The sequence below is a fragment of the Diaporthe batatas genome (assembly GCF_019321695.1).
Source record: "Diaporthe batatas strain CRI 302-4 chromosome Unknown Contig00001, whole genome shotgun sequence".
In the NCBI taxonomy this organism is placed as follows: domain Eukaryota; kingdom Fungi; phylum Ascomycota; class Sordariomycetes; order Diaporthales; family Diaporthaceae; genus Diaporthe; species Diaporthe batatas.
The window spans coordinates 4,278,952-4,305,004 of NW_025408548.1; the positions used below are offsets into that span (position 1 = coordinate 4,278,952).

The following is a 26,053-nucleotide window of genomic DNA, read 5'->3' on the forward strand; positions in this document are numbered from 1 at the left end:
ACGGTTCCCCTTCCCGCAACGGGAGCCAGGCACAGGGCACGACGCCATCTTGTCCGTCCCTCCCATTTCGGCACGAACATGACAGCTGCACATCACGGCAGACTGAGTGAGGAGTGACTTTGCGACTTGGCCACCGAGACCGACCACTCAGGCCAGAGCGAGGCTTGCTTACGGCCGCCACCACCACCACAACCACCACCACAACAACCACAACCACAACCACAACCACAACCACCAACCTTCAATCTCCCCGCGCAGCCACCGCCATCATCACTGCTGCTGCCGCTCCGAGCCTGTCTGGCTGTCTGCTTTCGGTACCCCAGAAGCAGGACGCCGCCTGCTCTTGTTGCCAGCTGCCCTACTCTGCGATCTATGTTGCGAGGGGCCCGCCTGCCCGCCTGCCCGCCTGCCCGCCTGCCTGCCCGCCCGCCTGCCCGCCTTAATATCCCTCCTCGACACTCTGGCCCGCCTGCGCCTGTCGTCCTTTGCCTATCGTCCCGACCACCAACCTTCTTTGGAACCCCAGCTCCTCATCGGCCTCTCTGCTCTGATCCGCATCGTCAGCTTCGGTCAGGAATCCGTCCACCACCGTTGTTCTGCGCCGGGCCCCGCTTGACGATCGCGTCCCTGTTGCTCTGTTGCTCTTGGGTTTACCCTTTCGCGCTCTCCCTGCTCGCCTGCTGCAGACACAAGGCCCCAGGCCCCAGGCCCCAGGCCGCAAACTGCAGCAGAAGACGTACAGCAGCAAGCTGTGAGTTGGCACTGTCGCAGTTGTGTCGCAGCTCAGCCGCAAGCCCGTCGGGACGACTGGACTTCGACCGCTGCTCTCCATAACCGTCGCCCGCTCACTCATCTCCGCGCCATCTGCCGTGCCCTCGGCTCCTGTCATCATATCACCTGCCCCGTTGCTCAGTCTCTTGACCGCTCCAGGGTCTCGCACCTCACCGGCCGGCCTGCCGGCCCTTGAACGACGGGTGGTCTTCGTCTTGCCGAGCAGACTGACAAGCACTCACTCAAACCACTGACTGACTGACTGACTGACCGACCGACTGACCCACCGGCAGACAGTCTGTCCCTCTCACTGGCAAACACTTGCATACCGGCCCGCCAGCATCTCTCTCGGTGCGAGCTCTTCCTCCCATGCGGACGGAACGAGCCGAGATCTGTCATTACCAGGACGGACCAGACCGCACGGAAACGACGTTGAGCCATTTGTGCTGCACCCCTGGCCGCATCACCATCCGCGCCCGGGATCTCTTATTCGCGCCCCGACCGCGCTGCTTTGTCCTAGTCCCCCACCCTGCCACCTCAGGCCTCGTCTTGACTATTCACGTGAGGTACCGGCCCCAGGCCGCCCATCATCGTCCGCCTCGCCTCACCCCGCCTGGCCTCTTTTGCAAGTCTCGGACGGTGCTCAGCTGTAACTACCCCTCTTTCCTACCTAGGTCTCTTAGCTAGATCCTCGTTCGTCAAGCCGTATGGCAGCAGAAGAAGCAGCAGCAATCACCGGTGTAAGGGTTGAGGGCATTGCAGCCAGGGCGCCTCTGCCGAAGTGCGCTTGGGCTTGCACCAATGCACGCCGCCCACAACTTACCCGCTTCCCCACCGGGCCATTCTCACCGAGTTCTATCCCCCTGATTATGCTTTTTCTCCTCCTCGTGCTTTGCTTTTCCCCTCTGTCTAAGCTACACAATGCGTTAGTCATTCTTCGAATCCTCTCGCTGACGTCGCAATCAAAGACAGCGGCGCTCGCCCGGCGCTTCCTTACCGGTCGTAAGGATCGACTCCCAACTGCAGGCACTCAGGCACTCCCGACCCGCTCTGATCTCCTCGTGTCTCCACATCCGAGGCAACTCTTGCACATGCATTGTTGTCCGTGGGCTTGACCGGCTGGGTGGAAGCAACGACAAACCACGGAGCACCGTGTCATACGCCCGCGTGAACACAGCCTAGACGGGCCCCATGTGCCAGCGCCGCCTGCGAGTCCAAGCTCTGCCCTAGGCGCCAACCCAGCTTCCTGCCCCTCTGTCCGTCCCAGAGAGTCCTGTGCCACCTCGGCGGCTGTGGCGCTTTGTGTAAGGCCGACCGCCACGACAGGGCCGACCTCAGTGCGCGTACCTACAGGCCTACCTACACATTTCTGCTTGCGAGGCAACTGCTCCAACCAACCTGAGACCCTTTGGCTGGACGGTCACCCAAACAAACAAGGATCGAGCTATTGAAAGCTCGTCCAACCTGCTTATCTGAAGGAGTGGCTCTTCCGACTGCGTTCTCCGGCCTGGCTCGCGCCTCACATCCTGGGCCGCTTCCGCTGTTCCCTGACAAGGCGCTCACCGTCTTGCACTTGTCAGACTCGGTCAGAAGAATCAGGAGAACTAGGGCCGGGCACGGTGTGTCTTGGGAGAGCCAGTCGACTGGACGGTTCGCGGCAGACCTAGTGAGGTAGCTTGTACTCCTCTGTACCTTGCCGTGCTTGCATCAGTCCCCCCCCCTGCACCTCCATCTCGATACAGCCACCCCCCGCCTGGTCACCACTTTCTGCACCGTCGCCCTTCATTGCTGCAGTGGTCCACACTGTTCTGCCAAGGGTGCTCTGCTACCATGGTGATGGTCGTGCCGTAAGGAACCCCAGCTGCGTGGACACCTAATTGCACCCCTTCTCCACCCCGGTATCTCAAATCAGTCGGCTTTTTCCTTCCCTCTCCTTGTCCGTGTCGATTTGTGTTGATCCTGCGCCCGTACTTGCGGCTCCTGGCTCTGGCATTGCGACCAACGCCTCAAACAACTAGCATTGCTGCTTGGCTCACTCACCGGGCTTAGGTTCCTTGCTTCGTGCACCCGGTACCTCTGACCGAAGTACTCATACGTTTACTGTGTGTGGGCATCTTCCCAACACACCCTCTCTGCAGTCATGGTAAGCTCATCCAGTTCCTGTTCCCCGGTTGCGGCAGACTGCATTGGATATATCATCGGACTCTCTTCATCCCTAACCGTCATAATCAACACCCTTCCCAGCCTTCTGCTGTACACATGGCCACATACTCATCTTCATTTCTTGCCTCGGCCTCTTGCTCGCTTCGCCTCTTGTGTTAGCCTCGCACCTCTCTTTGTTGTGTCACCTTGCCCTCCGTCATTAGTGCACACTCGCCCCCCCATCCCCAAGCCTGATGGTGCAGTCAGTTGATGTTATATAGAGTGGCCATCTCACCCAACGCCGCGTTCGTGGCTATCTCGATGATACATCGGAGCAAGCACTACAAGACCAATCTCTGGCATCTTCCTTCGGAGGGCCAGTCACATATTCTTTTCCACATCAATTCTATTTCCCAGAACAACCAAACGCAACACTCAATAACGCGGAACTTCTTCGCTTCCCGTACCCGGCCCTGCCAGAATTCACCCAGCAATACACCGAACAGGGCCATAGTCACCAGCAGGCTTTCCAAGAACAGCAACAACAACAACAACAACCCCCGCCGCCCCCGCCCGCGCCTCGACAGCAACAACAACAACAACGACAGCAACAAGAGCACCAGCAGCAACACTATCTCGAAACAGATCACCGCCAGCACCCTCGAAAACGTCAGCGGGTTGATTCGACAAATATGCCGATACCGTCCTTTATTTCCAGATGCCTCCCGAACCACGTTGACGATGAGAAGCCACCAGTCCTCGGGCCATCTGACGGACAAGATGAGAGCCAACAATCTTGCATGAGCGCGACTACCTCCTCTCTTCGCAGATGCCTAGGAATGGCTGGCATGCGCCCGCCGTTCTCCGGCCTTGACACGACAGCAGGTAAGAGCACCGTCCCTTCATCGCTTGCAAAGACTTACAAACGACCGAAAGCATACCATCCAATCCCGTCGACAGCCCCGTATGAGGGCGTGGTACCACGGGCATACTCGTCCGATTTGCTCTCACCAGGTCACATCCCCGAGCATCCCTTAGGCTCACACCACGACCCTCAGCACCCATTGATTTTTGGCACAGATGAGTCAACACATGCCACCCACCTGCAAGGCTATCCCCCACTCCAGCCAACAAGTCACCTAAACAACCAGCCCACCACCAGCTCAGACACCATGGTATATGCTGCCCAAGACACGAATCACGGATATCTAAAGTCAGAAGCCAGTCCAACATTCGTCAAGTCAGAAGGGACGGACCCCGGCTTTACAGTGTCTGGGTTTCACAGCAGTGCAGCACCGCTTCATACGGCGGCAGAGAATTCTTACACACATTCTGGTCTTGCTAGGTCAGAGGAAAACTTCGTCCGCCAAGGTGTAGTTGGCTATCAAGCACCGTTACCGCAGTACTCATTCCTTCATGGCTACAACCCAATTGACGGGCTCAACGCCGAGCAAATGGACCGCTTCCAGTTGGCCCAACAAGGCAGCGGGCTGGAGATGGTCATGCAAAATCAAAAGCCTCCGATCACGAAGCGAGGGCCTTTCAGGAACCAAGAGAAGAGGAAACAGACTGCGCACGTAAGAAAGATTGGGAGTTGCATACGATGCCGCATGCAACGTATCAGAGTAAGCAAAATCATTCGAAGGCTAACCCTCTCAGCGTCCAGCATGCTGATTTTCGAGGACAGTGCGAAGCCAACACTGATGCCCCTGACGATCACGATGCGCCGTGTGATGGTTGCAGGAAGATAGGCGCAAACTCCAAGATCCACCGTCTTCCGTGCAAACGGTGGAAGATCACCGAAGTCAGGCTCTTCAAGCCGGGCCAAGTGAAGGGACTGGAGTGGACAAGGCGTTGGAAGGACACCACGATGGCGCCAGACATCTGCCAGTGGGACTCTCCCGACGTCAAAATCATCAGGCTGACCGAGGGTTATTCGGATGGTGTTCAGCTGCGAGTCCGCCGATTCGTCAAGCAGAGCGGCGACAGGTTACACCGTACCTGGTTCGAAAATGGCGAGGAGCAGCGCTGGTACATAGAACCGTACGCGCTGGTTGATCTCGAAGGGGCGAGGGCGCAATACGACAGCTACCTCAAGTCCGGGTTGAATGGTATGCTCAAGGCGCTGCTTGGGCCCAAGGAGAAGTTGCTCTGGAGGACGTATGAACACGCGATCCGCCGATTGAGAAGGCCGGAGACGCCTACAGACGAAAAGGACCTCATCTCCAAGACCCTCGACCTGTGGGCAGCTGTCCGCCTGACGACAAAATCGTTCCAGATCATTGGGGAGGAGACGCTTGGTATCCAACCGCTCAAAGGAAACGTCCCCATCCCACCTGTCATGGGAGCGCAGCTTGACTTCATCCTCCTCAACCAGACGCTGCCGAAGCTGCGAAGGGAAACCTTGGAGTACTTGCAGAACATGACGCAGGCGAAAAAGCAGAAGACTTGGCTGACGACGTACCTGGTCACGTTTATTCTACTTCACAACGTGGCTCTTATCACTGCTCATGACCGCAGCTATGCAAAGAAGCACGGCCTGAAGGTAAGAATCCCACCTCAGCATGAGCTGGACGGCTGGACGGCTGACCGCAGTTGTCAATAGAGCAACTTTGCCAGGAAGGATATGGTCGAACAGTACCACTTGGGTAAGTACGGCTGCAGAACCTCCGACCATGTTGCATCCTCCGAACATGAGGGAGTACAGGACCGTTGTTTTCATGGTGGGCTGACCTGGTTGGCAGGTGCGAATATTTTCCTGGCTTACTACCATTATTGCAACAAGGGAGTCTATCCATTCTCGACAGAATGCAAGGATTCTGACCTGCAGAACTTGGCCGAGCTGGACGAAGGGTCGATCAATTTCATCAAGTACACGAGGAAATATGCCAAGGAGCACAGTAAGCTCCCTCCCCCTCCCCCCCCTCTCTCCGCCTCGCTCCCTCTGTCTTGTGTGCAGACGCCAGATGTCAGGTTTAATGGGGGCCGAGGGATCATATCAAGGTGCTGACCGCATACTGCAAAATAGAGGGTCAGTGGGACGATCTGCAAGTGGCCAAGGACTACGGCAACGACTACTACTTCATCAGACAGTTGTTCGAGCAGAACTGGACGCCGCAGTCAACAGCAGTTGACTAGGTGGGGAGAGTGTTTGGGGACAAGGGCGCGAAAGCCGCACAGCGCAAACGGCAGGGCTCCGATCTACCCCTTCCACAGCCATGTATAGGTCTTCGGAGAATTGGCACTGGCAAGCGATGTGGGCCATCCGCCTGCAGCACCTACAGGCCTGCATGAAGAGCTCGCCTCGGAGGGGTGCTTCCATGGATTCTCATCGGAACCCTGTCCCTTCTCGCCTACCGGGTGAAGGGCAGAGCTGCCCGGTGTGGGCCTACGGCTGCTCTTGCAGCCCTCACCCTAGCTCCCGCGTAGGACACGCACGAACACCCCCACCAACCAGCTACGTCAACGATCCACACCGGTCGCATGCCTCGCCTTTCACAGCGCCAAAAAAAACAAAAGGGGGGGGGGGTTCTTTCGACCATCAAAAATGCGCCCCCCTCCCCTCACAAGGGAAAAAAGCCGGGAGCGGTTGGGGAAGGCTAAATGTAACATGATTGGGCGGGATGAGGAGATGGGCTGGCTTGCGTACCAAGTGCGTCTGTCTAGTCTTTGTCTGTTTTGAGGGGACTGCGTGCGTGTACTGTGGGTGGCCTGGGTTCCGTTTCATGTTTTCAATACCACGTTTCCGGTCCTTCCCAGTCCCCAAGGCGTGCAAATTGCTTGTCTTGGGAGGCACGGTCACAGAATGTCGAACGACTGGGTCCTAACATGGCCCTCGAGTGTTGCTGCAGAGGGCAAGATCCATGTACTCTCGGTCCCCAGGCCGCTTTGTTGGCTGCTGGGCTGGCTGGCTGGCTGGGATTGCCTGGGGATTCTTGCAGTCTGTTCCAGCCTTGACGGTCAGAAACGGCTGGGGCGAGGACCGGGGAGCTGGCGCCTGAGGCATTCGCATTTACTACTAGGCGGGTGTGAATCCGGCCTCGCAAGCTGTTCTATGAACCCAGTTCCGTGTCCCGTGTTGAATTGATTCTGTGGTTGGCATCCTGTTGCGAGGCAGACGGAACTACCTAGGTAGTGACTTGGCAACTCAAGGTTAGTCTTAGTCTGAATTGGCAAAGGGAGCTCGGATCGGATCGAGGGTCAGTTTCGTCGAGGTGCGAGCTGCATGCCTGCATGTCCGTGATGGCAATGGCAGGCTTGTCGTCAAATCGTAAGGCGCCATCGGGGGTGGGGGGGAGTGGCAGGCTGAAGATGCTTCTTTGTGAGTAAGCTCCGGCCGACATTCCGAAAATGGGATGTGCGCCTCTTCAGCAGCGAGCAAGGCCGCGGCCGCCTCCCCACCCGTTGAGCTTGCCGGGGGCGGGTGATCGGTCGTGGGCTAGGCTGCACCGTGCTGCATACCCAGATGGTCTGATGTGCCCGGAGGAGACGCAAACTAATGGGAGAGGGGAAAAGGCAGTGAGGATGAAGAGGGACAGAGGCAAAGAAGCAGAGGATTTTTTATTTATTTATTTTTTCTAAAAAAAAAAATAAGGAAGGGAAGGGAAAAGGGAAAGGGAAAAGGAAAAAAGAAAAGGGGGTGACTACAACGCCACCCTGCAGCCTTGGAGAAAACAGACTGCAACGGTCAAGGTTTTGTTTGGGCCGGACTATTATTTGCACACCTGAACAAACAGGCAAACCAACCATTCATGCACATGCCGACCCGCCTTGCAGGGCACGTTTTGTGTCTTGCCCATCTACCCACACATGGACTTCACTGGAATGCTATACTTGCCTACCTCGAAATGGCCTGCTCCTTCCTGTTGCTTTTCTTTTTACCCCCCCCCCTTTTTTTTGCCAATTCTGTCTGGCCCTGTCTGTTCCCGTTCCCGTTCCCGTTCCCGTTCCCGTTCCCAGCAGTGGCCCGCGGCAAGTCGACTGATCATAGATTGCTGATAGGAATTGGCCGCTCCGATACTTTGACCAGTACCAGACGAGGACACGATCTAGGCACAGGCCGGCTGGGTCGCACAAGACCGTTGTGAAGATGTGCGCTCCCTCCCCCCTCTCGAGATTGATGCCGCTCACAGAGTCTCCGAGGCTCCAACTCGGCTCTTTCTGTGCCCGTCACCTTCTCTCTTTGAACCCCGCCCAGTTCTGGTCCAGGTCGGCCCCCTTTTGGATGGACCCTGTCTGGCCCAACAGCCAGAACTCCATCCCTCGTCACGATGCTCTTGGAGACGCGGCACCGAACACCACCACCTTCCCCTCCTCATATCAAAGCCTGCCTATCACGCGGCCGCGCAGCATGCACAGTCCACAGGTGTTTGCCTCCTTGCCTGCCTGCATGCCTAAGACTGGCGGCTCGCAGCCGGTGACAGGTGTTTGCTACTCTTTGACCCTGGCAGTACAGCATCCACGGCTCCGGTCGGCGTCCCTTTTCCTGCGTCCGCGAAAGAACGACGGGAGCAGGCTGGTGAAGACGAGATGGGGCAGGGTCTGAATCTCTCTGCCAAGATCCGTCATTGACCTGTCAAGGCCCGGCCCAACGCATTGCCAGGATTGCCTACCGTACCGTACTGTACAATGGCACCTGAACACGCTCGCCCCAGCCGTCTGCCACGAGCTGCATGTTTGTTGGACGCACAACTGCGTTACCCCGACCACCACCACCATCACGGGTAGCAGATCGGTATCAGTTGTGAGCATCTCCATGCTTCCGCGTTGCCGTCAGGACATGCGCCAGTGGTGTCACAGCTGCACCGAGCCCAGGCCGCGGTGGCATGCAAAACATCATAATGACTGCACGGGATTCGCTCGTCCACATGGGGGGGGGGGCTTCGGGGGGGAGGGGTCTCGACCCTCGGCCGTGTCGCCGGGTACGGCCGTATATACTGTACTCGACGCAGGCGGACGGATATGACATGCGCCCTCCCCACAGTTTGCGGCACAGAAAAGACATCAGAGTTTTCTCCAGCAAGCCTCCGATGCACACTGTAAGCTGCCAGGGCTCTCCCAATATTGTTCCCTGTCTCTTGCCGCGGCCGTCGTCGCCATCCGTCGACTGCTCCTGATTTCCTGGTTCCCTGGCAGCCTGGATGGATGGGCACCGGCCACCCGCTCAAGTGCCACACGAGTCCCGGCTGAAGTTCCCGTCTCCTGAGATTTCAGGGAAAAAAAATTCTCTGTGGGACCTTCCTTAGCCGTACGGCGATGCTACCTTGCCGTGAGTGGCCCCGGGCTACCCTACGGTCCTTCAGAGTTCATCATGCCATCGCATGGGAAATCGCCAAGTGGCTGTGCAGCGCAGCATCGGTTTCACTGCGGACCTCGCTGCTTTCCCCCTCCGTGCCTGGGCCTCTGGGACGGGTGGGCTCCTCTCCCGCAGAGCTTGCATCGGCTCACTTATGCGCGTCGAGCTGCTAGATGCCTCTCTGCCCGGGTTGGTCTCTGCACGCCCAACCCCCCCCCCCCCTTCCCCCTTCTCGTATCAGCTAGCCTTGCTCCCTTGAACACCCATGAGCCGGCATTACTACTTTCGCGGGACAGCGACCCCTCAGCCATCACCTGCAGAACCAAGACAATCCCTCCTTAGTTAGACGCGTATCTCATTTGCCATGACGGTAAGTGATGGCTTGATGCCTTTGGCCGCCATCGCCCTCCGAATCTCAAATCAATATTCACTATCGACGGCTCTAAGCCTGCCAACTGCCAACTGCAAGCCCCTTCTACCTGCTTCCCCATTCCTCTTCTCCTCCCCCCTCCCCCCTCCCCCCTTCTCTTCCCTGCCTGTCCGGGTGCCCAAACCTGTGTGGCTTGTGTCTCTTCTCCCTTGGCAGATGTTCGTTGTCAGTCTTCGAGGTGGGGATCACAAGTCTCCAAAGTTCGTTTCCGAGGCTTCTAGTTATCCCTGTGCATGGGGACCCCAGGGCCCTCGTTGTCGCCTGCCTGTGATGCCCAAGGATGAGTGACAGGCCACTGGATGGGGGGGTGGGCACTGCCCTTCTCTATTGGCGTTGAAGAGACCCGAGAGGTTGCTTCCCGGCGGCCTGCTGGCTGCACTGAAGCTGATTGACAGCCTCAACTCAACGTCACCTCATGGAATGCTGGTGAACTGGGCCTCTCCTGCCTGCATATATGCAAGTCCCCAAATGGTGGATATCACTTCAACAACACTGTGCAGCGCTGTACTGCTACAGTCCACCACCTCCGTCCGCGACACAATGAGAACCTCACAATCTCACAAAAAGGGTACCTGCCTGCAGCTGCCGTGTCCCTTCTCTTTGTTTCCCTCTCTGAAGCCGGCCTACAGGTACACACACACTCTCTCTCTCTCTCTCTCTCTCCCTCTCTCTCACGCGCGCGCACACACACACACATACACACAGACAAACACACGCACACCCTCACCAGAGCTTGATGCATAACACCGATACTGAGTAGCTCTCCCATTTGAGTGACGCTCGGCGATGCTTTTCCTGCCCACATCACCTCCTGGCATGCATTACTGCTATCCTGCCTCTTCCATTAGGTGCTGTCACTTAAAGCACATCCAAGGAGTTGTTTCTCGGCCAGCATTCTACTAAGACTGCTTTTCCCACTCCTTTATTGACCGTAGCGTTCCTCACATCCAAGTATTTCTTCTCGCCCGACCCCCAACATCTCGTCCTGGTCCTCGTGCTCCACACGATCACAACATCTGTGTGTACTTCAACCTTTCATTCCCGAGACCACAAATCTTCTTCAGGCCCCAGAATTAAGCCCAACTCGCCGGCACACAGCATCACCTGCACATCCCTTCATACTTAACTCCGACCCCATCCACGAAATCCTGACTGCGCCCTGGATATCAGGCCCTCCGTTATATCACCATCCTCCTTTCACGTCTACCTCGCCCTTGGCAGTCCCGTCCGGAGAGCGGCCCGTGACGGCTCATTTTCAGCATTGAACAGGATCATTCAAGGCGGACCGGCATCACCTAATCTCAAGCAGTCCATCATGTCTTCCGTCATGGCCTATTCCATGACACACACCCTTCTGACCAGCCTTCTGGACAACGCCCCCGCTACTCCAGGCCTCAGTGCCATTCCTGTTGGCTTTCCCGTAAGCAGGGATGGCAAGAGTGCCTGGGTTGGCTCCAGGGTATCAGACACAGACTTTGTCTGCCATCTCACAGAACGAGAGCGTGTTGAGATCTACAGGGCCGTGGTTGCATTCAAAGGTAGGCGCAATAAAATCGCGGCATCACCTCACTGTTCCGCATCCATCCCCCGTTACTTGGCTGCCACAACCGCTGGGTGGAAGCTGGTGTTGATTGTTTTCGGGTGCAGAACTGGGGCTCGATGGATCCCATGTCAGTGTCGATACGTTTAAATTACCCACGCTTGGGCCTAGGCTTGTGGAGCTTAGTCTTGACGTCCATAACGGCCTGGGGTTCGCCGTCATTCGCGGGATAAATCCCCAAGACTATAGTGTCGAGGACTTGACCCTCGCCTATATGGGCATCGCCTCATACGTTGCTGACAAGCGAGGTCGTCAGGACAAGCTCGGCAATATGCTGGGTAGGTCGTCCCTTCCCCGCAGTACAATGAGAGGCTGGGCTGATCGTGTTCAGTCCACATTGTCGCCAACAAGGCCAACGAAAATCACCACCGCCACTCCACAGACCCCATTGTAGGTTTTTTGTTCCCGTGCACGAGCTATTCGCGCTGCAGGCCAACTGACTCGGCGTGTCAGACCTTTCACAACGAGGAGGCAGGAGACATCGTTTCTTGGCTCACCCGAGGGGCGGCTGCCTCCGGTGGTAAATGCGTCATTGCTTCGGCTACGACTGTCTACAATGTCCTATCTGCCACCCGTCCTGACCTTGTCCGGGTTCTCGCTCGGGGTGACTGGCCGTTTGCGCTGTGAGCCTCCACTGGACTTTAAAAGTCATTGCCTTGTTATTCTTCGAGCACCGACTAACACACCTGTCCCGGCCCTCATAGTCCCCGGTACCAATGTCGTCCTGTTCTCTTCCACGAGGACGGCAAACTCATCATGAACTTTGGCCGCGCTCCTCTCCTGGGATCAGCTGCCCACCCTCGCAAGAGCCGCCTGCCTCCGCTAAATACACAGCAGATTGAAGCCCTCGACGCCATAGAGGCTATCGCTCGGGCCACTGAGTTCCAGTTCGCCACCCAAGCCGGCGACATCCACTTCATAAATAACCTTTCCGTGCTTCACCGCCGCGACGGTTTCGTCAACGACGCGGCGTCGCAGCGGCACCTGGTCCGCATGCGTTTGCGGAGCTCGACGTTCGGCTGGTCTATACCGCCTAGCCTAAGGCGGGAGTGGTTTGATGCCTTTGAACGGCAGTCAGACAAGGTGTGGCACATCGAGCCCATGCCCGAGCATTTCGCCCCCCTGCGAAAACACCCCAATTGAAGGGATGTGTTTTCATCAACGTGCAACGGCACCATGCCTCTCCCAGAAAGGGAAAAGGCCGCGGCACTACTTCGGGGCCGTCATGGCGGCTTTTCACGCCAGCGTGTCGGGGGCGTATCTTGGTCTCCGCACTTCCTCGGCTACTACATCAAGCTCACGCTTGTGTGGTGCTGACAAAGGAGTCCTCCCGCCCGTCGCGGCATCTTGTGTGCCAGGGCTTACTTTTTGGTGGTTGTTCGAGTGGGTTTCTTTTTGTAATTCTTCCCTCCATATCCTGGTTCCCACATTCCATTTACCTGTTGCCTCCAGTCCATGGCCCCGGCGTCAAGACGGCGTATCTGCGTCTCAGATTGGAATTCCAGGTCAAATTAAAATCTATGGTCCGTGGAAAGGTCTTTATCTATGGTCCGTGGAAAGGTCTTTAAAGAAAAATTGGTCATGGCGCCCCGGGACAGGAACTTGAGTACATCATCGCCGTTCTTCTTCATTGTCCGGCGGCTTCATATTCACGGGACGAGGCATTTACGCGGTCTGCATATCCGGGTACCCGTTAGAACAAAAATGAGGTTTCTTTCTGCCGTCATTCTGTGTCAGGTGCTCCGTTCATTTTGGTTTGGGAGAAGACCGGGGGTGCCACATGTAAAGAGCACAAGGTAGAGTAGGGATACATCTATGTGAGAGAAAGACGAGACACAGCCGCCGGGAGAGACCAAGATAGGGCCAAGTCTGTTGTAACAATAAGTGCAAATATTGTCTAAATCCCGGCCCGAGACGGTAGAACAATGCGTGGAGAAGCTGCTGTGGGGAAGACTGCTTGTTCTGTTGGCCAGCAAAGACAGAGTCGCGCGGCCTGGGGTGTGGTCTATACGAGCCCATACGAGCCCATATGAACCCCCTATGGACCCCAGTCACCCACTGGTCCGTGCTACACACGAGGCCCCGGGATCTGGGCCCCGATGCTCATTTCGACGGGCTCGGCGAGCCATCTGGTGCGGGAATGGACGCACGCATCCTCGGCCGGTCGAGTGCCACCAAGTCAGCAAGGATGTCTAGTCACGATGTAGATCTCTGGTCCCCGACGATGTGCGACAAGAAAGCACAGCCTCGGTCATTCGACGACGCGGCACCCCCAGCCAGACGCTTTCTCACAGCCAGCCCTAGAAAGGACGGTATTTTGGTGCGGCACAGCTGGCACGGATGGCACGGGTGACACGGGGGGCAAGAGACACAGCACGCTTCGAAAGAGCAACGCGACGGGTACCACCAGCTTCCACAGGACTGTCATCCCACCGCCTCCAGCCGAACACCTGCGGGTCTCCAGGACCTGACCTCGAGTGCGTGCTCGTTGCGGATACGATTGGCGGGACTGTGGCCTCAGCCTGGCTGGACTGGAATGTGCTGCACGGCCATCAACACGGCTTGTACCGACATGGCTTGTTTGCCATTGGCCAGTGACAAGACCCATGGATCTGGTGGTCGACTGACCGTCAACAGTTCTACCACTGCCCGGGCTGGTGCGAGAGAGAGTTGCGTATCGTGGCCTGGGCCTGCCGGCAAAGAGCGACGAAGCAGGGAGGCGGCTGGACGTCAAAATAAACTACTGAGGCTACCCCTGACCAGAATCGCGGGCCGAGACCTGCCCAAGCCCCTTTGCATGGGCGGGTCTATCCGCCAGCAGACAGGGAAAATCGCTGCTTGGGATCGGCCGACGAACCAGAATCTGCCGTCCGGCTTCCCGCCCCGGGGGGTTTTGCGGAGAAGATCCGCCCGCTACATAGTACATGGGGTCCTTCCCCCCTGGTGGAATTGATATGGATTGATATGCTACGGGCATATCCTGCGGCTCCTGCCAAACGTGCCAGAAGCATGCCGGCGCGTGTGGGACAGCTCAGCCACCGCCTGACCGGGCCTCTCTCTGTCTCACAGTGAGGCCATCCCAAAACCGAGCGGGTCCAGACGGACATACGGTTTCCCTACAGGGCACAGGTACGGTTGCAGAGCACGCACGGGGGGGGGGCATACAACACCGCCAGCGGTTGCTGGGTGGCTGCTCGGGGTGACAAGCACGAAACAGAACAGCAGCCAATGCCACTTGTGTTTTTCGCTGTTTTTCGCTGTTTTTCGCTGCATTGCTCGTACGTTCTTGGGGTTTGTGGCTCCCAGATCGGGCTTGCGCGGGTGAAGGGATGGGGGGCATGCTCGGCGAGGAAATGCTGGGATGCAGCAACACTTGAAGGTCGAGCTTCTTCGCTCCCAGGGTACGCAGGTCACCGTGTCCTTGTCATACGTTGATTTAGCGAACAGGGCCTCAGCCTGGGTGTCTGCCATGGTCCCCAGGCATCGGGGCCTGGTGGCAGTTGGGCAGCATGGCACCGGGTTTCGGGTTGAGGTGAGACGGTACTTGGTGGCCTGTTGCACCGCGATGGTCTGTCTGTGGACTGGGACACCAACTCCGTGGCCAGCTCGACAGCGACACATGGTCCCTGGGTAGGTTTCGTGGCACGCCCGTCGTTCCATCAGTGTCAACGAAGCCCCAAATGGGTGTTGCGTACCCAGTCGAGTCCTGAATGAACCCAAGGCGCGACCATGGTTGTGTCACTTGCTGTCTGTCCAGATACTCTTGGCCAGCCTCGTCGGGCCCACGACGGAATGGCGAGACTTTGGGCGAAGCTGAGAGTCGAGGTAGAAAAGGAGAACCGACCAGTTCGTAATCATACTGAAAGAGTGGTTCGGCGATTGCAACGTGGACCACTCTGGGGAAAGGGTGGTGGTGTTTCGAGCGTGAGTGCGTGTGGACTTTTCGTGTCACATGGTGATGCGGATGCTTGGTGAACTGACTATCCGATGTCAGAGCCCTTTTCAAGCAATGGGCGTGTGTCTACCAGCCGATTCTGTTGTATAGCATCGTTAGCCGCCCTGAAGCTTTTGTGTTTATGCCAACCAGCCCTGCAGAGAATACCACAGCCCTCATCGAATAGTCATGGACGGGCGAACTCATATCTGCCGGGGCATCCCAGCATATGGGCCGTTGGATCAATGCTATCGCACAATTCAACTAGGAGGCCCTCAGTCATCCGTATCAGTGCCTAGGCATGACAGTGGACGGAATGGTTGTCGGTCAAACAGTGCCAAAGTCTCCGGACCCACTCATGAGTGATTATTCTGTCTGTGTCCCCGCGGCGTCTTCTTAACCTCGGGGGCCCACTTGAGGACATGGTGGCATGTGGTTGAGAAGCTTGCTCTCGTCCCATATGACGCTCATATACTACTTGACTGTCCCGTTCTTGACTCCTCATGTATTGCCTGGTTGGTGTTCACCACCCACTGTTGTCGAAATGCTTCTCCTTCCTGGAGCGTTGTTGTTGCCATTGGCGGATGACCTCGCCGTCTCCACATTCGCAGCGCGCGCATGCTGCGTGATTTGCCCTGTTCCGATTTCATTAGGCATCTTATACACACATAACCTAAGACATGTGCTTGGTGGCCCTGGTTCATGCTGTGGAATTCCACATGTCTCGGCCTAGGAATGATCTTCACTGGCCAGACCAAATTCGCAAAGAGCGTAAGCTCCAAATGCCAATTTCAGGTACCAGGGAGAGTAGCAGTACCAGAGGTTGGCCCATAAGCTGTCATCTATCACGGGTGGCATTTGGCTGAGAAGAATCCCATTGTAGACTTGTACGAGCGCACTGCTATCCAGGTACTGAAGGATGTACATGTCCACGGTTGGGTTCAGATAGCTTACCTGGGGTAGGTATCAGTGAAGCCTTGTTCGGAGCCCCAAATGAAAGGACAATATAGTTTGCGTCTGCAGTGCAAACCCGCAGCTGTTCCTCACACCGTAGTCGGATATGGTGTAATGGTTAACATCGGTGACTCTCACTCACCAGCTCGGGGTTCGATTCCCCGTATCCGAGGATAGTTTCTTTTATTTTTGGTGTGATGGCGGACTGCTTAATTTTCCCCCCTGTGGCAAACAGGGGAGAAAGAAAACCCTGGAAAACAAGAAAGGGACAGGAGAGTTGCCAACAGGACAGGGTGAAGTTGTTCGCTCACTTGTAGTGCTCCGAGGTTCCCAACGTTGGGTGCTCAAACCAACCCTAGATCACACTCCCTACCCCCCCCCTCGCGGGCCCCGCCAAACAACCAGCAGCGTCTTGGCCCTGAGGGAAAGGAGGCGACGACAGTGGGCCGTAGGAACTTGCAATGAAATCTCGGTTGCCATATGCCAAGCACCAGCCCGAAACAAGCCGGCAGACCACTGGGTCGGAGCCCTCGTCATGACGATCAATGATGCAACAATCAGGACCACTCGCGGGTCAGGAGTCCACTTGTCAACGGTGAGCTCGTCGACGTCAAGAACATGGCGGCGGGCCGGCAGCTGGCTTGATGAGCCTCGTGGCCCCTGAGTTTGGAGAATGGGCGGCCCCGGGTGACGCGCACGTCCACGCCTTGGGATGGGCCATGCACTTGTTCACTCCATACATACATACTTAGATACACACATTGGCCCATCATGTCTTGTCACCCTGGCAGTGTCTGTCCAGAAGCACGGCAGCAATGGCCGCCTCGCTCACACTGTCCTGGGGGCTGTGGCTCGCCGTCCTCGCCACCACGTGCCGCGGAGACTACATCTCTCGAGACTACCAGCTTTACAACAGCGGAGACCTGGGCAACCGCCCCAGCCTAAGGTTCTTCTCCAGCGACGAGTTCTCTCCTGTCCTGCAAGTGAACATTTGGAACAAGACCGGCATCTCCGGCAAGGGGTCACACATCTTCCTCCGACACGACGGGGTGCCGGCGTCGCCCCTGGCGTCGCCCCTGATCCTCGATGCTCAGGACCTGACCACGGTCTTTGTGAGCCGCAACTACGAAAACGTCTTTGGCACCCGCGTCCAGGAGAACCTCGGCAAGAGCTATCTCACCTTCTGGGCGGGCAGGAAGGGCTACGGCCTCGGGGATGGCTTCGGGCTCGTCTTCGACGACACCTACCGCCTGGCCTACAACGTCTCTGCCCAAGGCATAGCTCTGCACAGCGACCTGCATGAGTTTGCGCTGACCGGTCATGGCACCGCCCTAGTCACCGGCGTCGACGAGGTCCTCGCCGACACGTCCGGCTGGGACGGCTGGCAAGGCCCCGCCGCCTTCCCCGTGCTCAACGCGCTCTTCCAGGAGATCGACCTCGAGACGAACGAGGTGCTCTTCAGCTGGCAGGCCCTTGACCACATCAGTCCCATGGACTCGTTCGAGACAGTGGCCAAGGACTGGGACGCCTTCCACCTCAACAGCGTCGAGAAGGTACTGCCCTGGCCGCCCTGTCCCGCGACATGATCCACCCGAGGGCTCGGTACTGGTACCGTATGCTGACCATCTCCAACCCCGCAGACCCAGACGGGCAACTACCTCATCTCCATCCGCCATACAAACTCCATCATGCTGATCGACGGGAGGACGGGCCATATCATCTGGACGCTCGGCGGGAAACGCAATGACTTCGTCGAACTCGACCCGGCGGGTGGCACGGGATCTCCCAGCCCGGTGCTCAGCATGGGCTGGCAACACCACGCCCGCTTCGTCCCCGGCAGCAACGAGACGGAGATGACCCTCTTCGACAACCACGTCAAGACAACCAGCCACGGGAGGTGCCGGTCGGCCTGCTCGCGCGGCCTGCACATCGCCATCGAGGCCACGTCATGGCCCCCTACCGTGCAGCTCCTGCACGAGTACCTTCACCCGTCGCGGCTGCAGGCCCAGAGCCAGGGCAGCGTCCAGCCGCTCCCAGCCGCGGGCGCGGGCGCGGGCGCGGGCGCGGGCAAGTTGGGAAATGTGTTTATCGGCTGGGGCCGGTGCCCGTCCTTCACAGAACACACGGCATCTGGCGAGCCGGTCATGGATGTGCAGTTCTCGCCGTGGCACGGGGAAGAGACGCCGGACGCGCTGGACAACTACAGAGCCTACAAGATGGACTGGGTGGCGTTGCCGTGGTGGGACCCGGCGCTCGCGGTGAGGCAGGCCCGGGGCGGCAACGTCAGCGTCTACGTCAGCTGGAACGGAGCGACCGAGGTGCGCGGGTGGGTTGTGCGCGGCGGGACGGGCGTTGAGCTGGCGAGGTCCCCGCGCACCGGCTTCGAGACGAGGCTGGTTGTGAACGGCACGGGCCTGGACCGGGTGTGGGCCGAGGCACTGGACAGAGAAGGGGCGGTGATGCGGTCGACGCGGGTTCTAGACCTGGCCCACGGGAACGTGACCATGATGGCGGACAGCACGGAGCCCGACTGGACATTTCCCGAGCCGCGCAGGAGGGCAGGCATACCCAAGGGGACGTGGGCCGTGGCGAGCATGCTGGGGGCTGTGTTGACGGCGATGGGTGTCTTGATGGTCCGGCGGCGGCGAAGGGGCTACGGCCGGCTGGGGGATGACGGCTGCTCGGACCTGGACCTGGACTCGGACACGGACCTGGACTCGGAGTATGGGCTGGACCACTTCAGCAACGAGCTGCCCGCCGAGCCCTGGCACGAGTACTCGCCGAGGTTTGGTGGATCGGGTTGAATGCCAGCGCCGAATCTATTATTAGGGCCCTCGGATGTGCCCAGTCCTGCCAGTCAACCAGTTTGCCAGTGTGCCGTGCCATAAACATAGCAGACGCAGTCAGATGGTAGGCTCTTGGCCAGGTAGCATCTGCACACCCTCAGCGCGACACTAGACTGCACCCAGGCCGTGCTAGGCCGGACTTGTATTTATATATATACACATACACACATACCTGGTAATACCATATCAAGCATATGAGTGCCTGCCCGTCTCTGCGGTGTTGCTGACCAAGTACGTTTTTCCAAGTATGTATTCTTTTCTTCTTCTTCTTCTTCTTCTTCTTCTCTCGTCTTTGTCTTTTCACAACGGCCTGCGATGACAGACAGACAGGGTGGCAGGCAGGTGGTGTGAGGGGCAAGACCAAACCATGGCTTGCCGCCGAGGGCTGCATGGCGCGTGCAGGCTGCAGATGCAGCGGGCCAGAATCACACATGGCCGGCCGTTGATTGGAGGGGTGTTTGGGGTTGCTTGGCTGGGTGGTCTGGCGGGCAGCCAACCAGGAGCGGGCAGCCGACACAGACCGGGGTAGCACATCTCCAACCGACCCCATCTATACCCATCTATACCCATCGGCGCCTCTGCCGCCGCCGCCCGTCACGTCCTGTGGTAGCCGCCCGGGCAGCCAGCGTTGATCACCAGGGCTGCAGGCCAATCAACTGCGATGGCGCCGGATTCATTGTCGCTCGAGTCGCCTCGTCGAGGAGGCACCCAGAACCCAGGCACCATTGACGCTGGCTTGGCTGGTCAGACGATATTTTCAGCAACCCCGATCCCACATGGCTGCTGGCGGCTTCCAGTTCCCGCCTCCCCCTCCTTGATTATGATTGTACGGGGTTGTCATTACTGTGGTACTACCTACCTATCTACTACTGTGTACACTACACGGCAGCCAGATGCCATTCCACCACCCTGCCCCGGGCGTCTATTTCCATCACCTCACCTCACCTCGCCTCGCCTCGCCCACCCCCGACCGGCTGGTGAGACCTGACATACACTGACAAAACCGCTGCCCTCCCCCTTCGCCCCAGCCCAGCGCGCACCTTCTTCCTCCTCGACAGCTGGTCTCCTCTCACCATCTCTCCCCTTCTTGTCGACAAGCAGAGCATCTTCACACCCCCGTCGCAATGCCCACAAGTGACGACAGGAGGCGGCCTGCCGCCCTCAACCTCCAGCCCGTGCGCTCATCATCCACAGATTCCTCCTCCTCCTCCTCCTCCTCCACATCCTCAATAGGCAAGCCACCAAGGACACCGCGCTTTGCCGAGGCCACCAGCATCCACTCGCCCGTCGAGTCCACCGGCGATGGCTTTGGCGACAGGACCGTCCCCCCCCAGTCACAACCCGGCGACATCGGCTTCGGCTACATCAGCAACAACAACAGGGAGTCCGCAGCCGTGCCAATGAGCCCGAGGTCGCCGCTCAAGAGTGCCATGAGGGCCCCCGGCACCCCCGGCCGCGCCCTCAACCCCCTCAGCCCTACCTTCCGCGAGGAGCAGCTGCTCGAGAAGCGCGAGGAGTCGACCGAGAAGGAGCAGGCCAAGGACCTGGTATGTGCCTCTCCCCTCATGTCCGTCACTGGCCCCGCCGTCTAACCCTCTCGCGCGCGTAGAAAGTCAAGACTCGTGTGCGGCTCGCAAAGGTGGCACTGCGGAGCGTCAACTTCAGCTGCAGCCTGATTGTCATGGCCATGCTCGGCACCTCCTTCGCCATCTTCAACGCCACCAAGGCCCTCCCCGCCCAGAACAACCTCCCGGCCTGGGCAACAAACACGAGCATCTGGCCACAGTGCCTCGTGCTCGCCGCCTCGTGCCTGTCTCTGCTCATATGCATCCTTGTCTTTGTCGGCTACTGCCGCGGCGGCCACAGGAGGGCCGAGAAGGTCGGCGTCTACTACACCCTCTTCGCCGTCGGCTGGTTCATCGTGAGCATGGTCATGTGGGTCCTCGCCATCGCCGTCCTGCAGAACTCGAGGAACAACAGCAACAACAAGGACATGTGGGGCTGGTCTTGTGTCAAGAACACCCGGTCCCAGCTCTTCTCCAGCCAGGTCGACTACGCCCTCGTTTGCAGGCTTCAGGTAAGACGGGAACCCCTCCTCCGCCGCCGGGCTCCGCCGCTAACAGCCGGGCAGAACTGGTCCCTGATCTGCATGATCATCGAGGTCGTCATCGAGGTCATCTCCATCACCCTCTACTCGGTCGTCTTCTACCGCTACCACACCAAGAGGAAGCTCATGAAGTCCATGGACATGAGGGACAAGGCTCGCTCCGACCTCTACCTCGCCCAGCTCCGGTCCCAGTCAGCCCCCAACACCCCGGGCTTCGGCCCAAAGTCCCCCGGCTTCGCGTCCTTCTACGGCCCAAAGTCGCCGGGCATGTACTCGCAGCACACCATGTCCCCACGCCTCCCACCCTCGGCCGCGTTCCGCTCCCTGGGCGACATCGAGGAGGGCAACCCCTTCACGCCAGGCGGGCGACACGTGCCCGAGCCCGCAAGCACATTCGCCGCCAAGGCCGAAAAGCCCTTCAAGCTTCAGGCGCCCCCCGTCAAGGCACCCAGCGCCACCCCCAAGACCAGTGCTAAGGAGTCCTTCTCGCCGGTTGAGGGCACCAGCCCCACGTCTTGGCCAGCCTCCTCGACGCCGCCACCGAGCCTCCCGTCAATCACCATCAACGAGCATGGCCACGGGCCTTCATCGGCGGACGAGCCAGTGTACGAGAGTGTGCCGATTCCAGGGGCTTATGCCGGGCAGGCGGTCAAGAGCCCCCCGCCCGTTCAGACCACATTCAACCTGAGGTAGCATGCTGCGGGGCGGTGGGCGAAAACGGTTGAGACGGGGCTTTTAATTGTCTATATATACACATATATGAGTTATGGATCTTCTTTTGTCTTATCAAAGCAGCCGCACTGAGCCGGGCCAACTGACTGCCTGACCTTATACCACTGGCGTTTTCTTTTCTTTTCTTTTTTGGGGTTGGTTGGGAGGCTGGGCCATTATCTTTTTTGAGAAGAACAGACACACCGTTCTTTTGGTAATTAGTGTGGGGTGATGGATATAAGCACTACTCGGGTACAAGTAGGATTGATTACCCGACTTAATCCAGTCCGCAGAGAATTATGAGCGTGTGTCTTGATTGACTTGACGGTGATCGATCCTGCTGCCGGGTTCTCCGTGTCTTTACCAGTTGGGGGAAGGGGCCAGGGCGGGGCAGTGCCGTTAGTCGAGTCTGTATCTGGACCAGGGCTACGATGCCTGAGATTCCCTGCCCTCTTGCCGCATTATTCATTATTAGCATGGATGGGACATGTGCAGGTCCGCACCAGGCACGTGGAAGTTGAACGTTTGCACAAGAACACGCGAGAGGAGCTGGTAGGGAGGGCATGATGACTTGTGTGAACCGTGAACACCTTTCGGCATCATCAGTATTGCTGGCATGAATAAGCTAGCCGAGGGCAAGCGAGTGACCGAACAGTCTGTCGCAGTACGGTCTCAGCCAGCACACGTACGGCACAACACGCAAGCAGAATCCGAAAAAAAAAAAGCCAAAAAAACAAAAAAAAGACAAGCCAGCCATATATCATTGACGCATTGTGGACCACAGGTTGGCAGCGTGGCACGTTTCGTTATTACAGGGTCATCTGTCCTCGTCGGGCACGGACCAGCCACACGCAAAGTGCTCTTTGTTCTCGACCACCTCGAGCTGCAGTCCGTCCGGCCTGTCCAGGCGTCCGAGACCCCCTGAGAGCTGCCCCACGTCACTACCGACCTTGGAAGCTGGCTTCACACAAGATCCAGGGACCTACCTCTGCCACCTCGCGGCGCCTCCACCCCCCTCCTGCCCTTCCAACCTCATCATTCTCACCTCCAGCTCCAAGAACATAAATCAACTTTGCGCCAGGCGCCTCTACATCCACGCCCAAACCCCCTTCGCCCCAAGACCTGCCTGCCAACATGCCCATCACCGACACCACAGTACTATTCGTCCTTGGAGGTCAGTGAATCCGTCCTGCCCAGGAACTGATGGCAAACGGCAGGCCCCCAGCCCCGGTTGCTCCCAGGCACCCGACGGCATTACTGACACGCGTACTCTCCTGCCCACAGGCCCCGGCGCCGGCAAGGGCACCCAATGTTCCAAGCTGGTCTCGGCGTACAACTTCACCCACCTTTCGGCGGGAGATTTGCTGCGGGAGGAGCAGGACCGGGAGGGGTCCGAGTACGGGCAGCTGATCAAGGACTACATCAAGGAGGGCAAGATCGTGCCCATGGAGGTCACAATCGCCCTGCTGGAGAACGCGATGAAGGACAAGATCGCGGGGCAGCCCACAAGCGCCAAGGGGCGGCGGTTCCTAATCGACGGGTTCCCGCGCAAGCTGGACCAGGCCCTCAAGTTCGAGGAGTCGGTTTGTGCGGCCGAGTTTGTGCTATTCTACGACTGTCCCGAGGCCGTCATGGAGTCGCGCCTGCTCGAGCGCGGCAAGACCAGCGGCCGCGCCGATGACAACGAGGAGAGCATACGCAAGCGCTTCCGTACCTTTGTCGACACCAGCATGCCCGTCGTCGAGTACTATGAGAAGCAGGGCCGCGTCGTCAAGATCGACGCCACGCCCACCCCCGAGGATGTCGCCGAGCAGACCAGGGCCGCCATCAGGGAGAGACTGGGCGCGGACTTTTGAGACGGCCGTGGGGAGAAGGACCAAGCGGGATTACAATGGGCGTTTTATGATGATGGTCTCGGGGACAATAGGTGTACGGCCCAGAAGAACTATATCGGATATAAAACATAGAACAAGACCGTCATGGTCACGGTCACGGCACATTAACATTACACTCCGGGACAGACACTCAGAACGGGACCAAGTGGATCGAAAATGCACCTTCTCTTTTTATTCCGGAGCATGTTTCCGGCCCCCTCTTAGGCTCTGCCCTCCCAACGCCTGGCAAACACGGAGGGCCCCAGGTGGGCCTCCGCTCCGGGTGGTAATCTCTTTTGAGAAGATGACACATTTTCTCCAGGGGATGTACATCCTTCGGATGCCATTCGGACCCATTGACGTACTTGGTTGTGCTGTCTAGTCGTCGTTGTCGGTTCTCTGCTGCTGTCGGCGGCCGCGACCGGGGCCGTCGCTGAACCCAACTCCTGCCAGCTTCTTCTCCAGCTCCTGCTGCTGCCGCTCCTTCTGCTTCTCCGCCTCCTGCTGCTGGGCCCTCAGGACGCCGTGGACATTGTTGAGGGTGTTCTTCCAGACATCAATGCGCGACTGCAATTCCCGCCACTGCTTGTCGCCGAACACGCGGTAGATGGTCTTGTGCACCTTGAACACCTTCTCCCTCTGCGACATGCGGCCCTCGACCAGCTGCGAGCGGATGACATCGATTATCCAGTGCTCCACCTCCTCCGACGGCACCTGCAGGCCCTTGGCGATCACGCCGTAGGGGATCTCTCGCTCCTGTTGCGACGCCGCCAGGCTGGCAAAGGTCAGGAGGCGCATCTTGGTCTGCAGCGTCTTGTGGTCCAGCCTCTCCTTCTCCAGGAAGCCCTCGTGCTCGTCGTTAAAGTCGTTGAAATCCTCGAGGTCCTGCTCGGCAAAGATGTCGAGCAGCTGTGCGTAGACAGGGTGGGAGTCGGCGAGGGCCTGGACGGGCGCAAGGACGCGAAGCCCCTGGAAGTCGTAGGCCCATGGCCGGTCGATGACGAGGACCATCTTGAGGGCGCGCAGGGAGAGCTTCTGGGCCTCCCCTGAGGCGATGTCGTCCTTGTCGTCGGCGTCAAAGGTCTGCAGGGCCTGCAAGAGGTGCTCGTAGGCGATCTTGTTCTCGTCTGCGGCCTCTGCGGCGTCGGCGATCTCGACGTACAGTCGCTGCCTCTCCTCGTCGTCCGTGTTCCAGGCCTCGAGCCAGCCGGGGACGTTCTTGAGGGCGGGCTTGATGGTGTCGAAGAGGTTATTAGCCTTGACAAAGCGAATGATCTGGAGCAGAACATTGAATCGTATGGGGTCGTCCTTGGCGAGAAGGTTGAAGATGGTGGACAGGCTGCCAAGGGCGAGGTCGCGGCCGTTGATGGGGGAGGAGGTGATTGGTTTCGTGAGGTTCTGGCAGATCTGGGGCAGGTGCTTCTTTGGTTCTTTCGAGTGGTTGATGACGGCGTAGATGAGCAGGTTGTAGGCGGGGCCGAACTCCTTCTCCGGGGCCGAGTTCAGGATGGAGGAGGCCTTGACGATGGCGGTGATGGCATCCTCTGTCTGGCTCTTCTCGAGCAGGGGTCGGATCTCGTCGCCAATCTTGATGTAGTCGGCGACCTCCTGCAGGACATCGCTGCTGCTCCCATCGACGAAGACCAGGCCACGGGGCGCCATGTTGGGGGGATCTCGGGCTTCCTAAGCTGTTTGGCTGTTTGCTGTTTGGCTGTTTGGCTGCTGCTTGGCTATGTGCTCGTCTCGTCTCTCTCTCTCTCTCTCTCTCTTGTGGTCTCCTGTCCGGTTGTTCTCTCCTTGGGCGCCCGGTCTCGGGTCGAGGGGCTAAGGGAGGGGCACGGCGAATGACGATTGGGAGAGTGGGAGAGTGGGAGACTGTGGGATTTCTACCCGGGGACGTCTTGGGACGCTGGTTGATGCAGACGGAGAGATTTCTTTCACGCTCGAACCGACGGACCCCACTGGCGCGCTCGCTCACAGTCAGACCCAAGCTCAGGCTTCCCTCCAGGCGAGCCCCGGTTTTTTGGCCAACACCAAGCCGCACTCTGCCAGAAAATTCAGCGAGGGCGGTTTGTGGCGTTTTGTGGCATGTGGCTGGAAAAGCGCGCTAGACAGGGGTTAGGAGCGCAGGCGGGGCTCTGAAAGGCAGGGAAGGGCATCTGGAGACGGGGCAGGGCGAGGGGCAGGACGGCTTCCTGTGGCGCACCACCGTTTGCTCTCGGTGGGTACTGTAGTAGGCACAGGAGTGACCGTGCACAGTATTGTTGTTGGCTGACCTGACCGATGCGGCCAGCAGACCTCGCCTCAACCAACCTTGGGAGGTCGGCAGCCAGGGCTGCCAGGCCATGTGATATCTGCCTGGGTAGGTACTAAAGTACTTGAGCACCCG

General features: G+C 58.5%; 5 protein-coding genes across 5 annotated transcripts; 4 read left to right on the plus strand and 1 right to left on the minus strand.

Annotated features, from left to right (window-relative positions):
• The first annotated feature begins 203 nt into the window (after positions 1-203).
• KVR01_000193 (uncharacterized protein) lies at positions 204-7,671 on the plus strand. The gene is made up of 8 exons (XM_044785285.1): positions 204-1,420; positions 1,740-2,914; positions 3,195-3,798; positions 3,850-4,538; positions 4,601-5,458; positions 5,519-5,561; positions 5,658-5,813; positions 5,942-7,671. Exons 2-8 carry the CDS (start codon positions 2,912-2,914, stop codon positions 6,049-6,051), a joined length of 2,463 nt encoding a protein of 820 aa, XP_044650142.1. The 5' UTR covers positions 204-1,420; positions 1,740-2,911; the 3' UTR covers positions 6,052-7,671.
• A 140-nt stretch (positions 7,672-7,811) lies between these two features.
• On the plus strand, positions 7,812-13,140 carry KVR01_000516 (uncharacterized protein). Its single transcript, XM_044790476.1, has 6 exons — positions 7,812-8,004; positions 8,056-11,176; positions 11,286-11,516; positions 11,570-11,628; positions 11,692-11,861; positions 11,943-13,140. Exons 2-6 carry the CDS (start codon positions 10,954-10,956, stop codon positions 12,379-12,381), a joined length of 1,122 nt encoding a protein of 373 aa, XP_044650465.1. The 5' UTR covers positions 7,812-8,004; positions 8,056-10,953; the 3' UTR covers positions 12,382-13,140.
• Positions 13,141-16,941: 3,801 nt separating this feature from the next.
• On the plus strand, positions 16,942-18,930 carry KVR01_000171 (uncharacterized protein; the record flags this gene model as incomplete). The annotated part of the gene is made up of 2 exons (XM_044783234.1): positions 16,942-17,679; positions 17,767-18,930. 2 exons carry the CDS (start codon positions 16,942-16,944, stop codon positions 18,928-18,930), a joined length of 1,902 nt encoding a protein of 633 aa, XP_044650120.1.
• A 1,166-nt stretch (positions 18,931-20,096) lies between these two features.
• Positions 20,097-21,772, plus strand: KVR01_000431 (uncharacterized protein; the record flags this gene model as incomplete). The annotated part of the gene is made up of 3 exons (XM_044794858.1): positions 20,097-20,519; positions 20,582-21,049; positions 21,104-21,772. 3 exons carry the CDS (start codon positions 20,097-20,099, stop codon positions 21,770-21,772), a joined length of 1,560 nt encoding a protein of 519 aa, XP_044650380.1.
• A 2,270-nt stretch (positions 21,773-24,042) lies between these two features.
• On the minus strand, positions 24,043-25,326 carry KVR01_000628 (uncharacterized protein; the record flags this gene model as incomplete). The annotated part of the gene is made up of 1 exon (XM_044792311.1): positions 24,043-25,326. One exon carries the CDS (start codon positions 25,324-25,326, stop codon positions 24,043-24,045), a length of 1,284 nt encoding a protein of 427 aa, XP_044650577.1.
• Between the last annotated feature and the right edge of the window lie 727 nt (positions 25,327-26,053).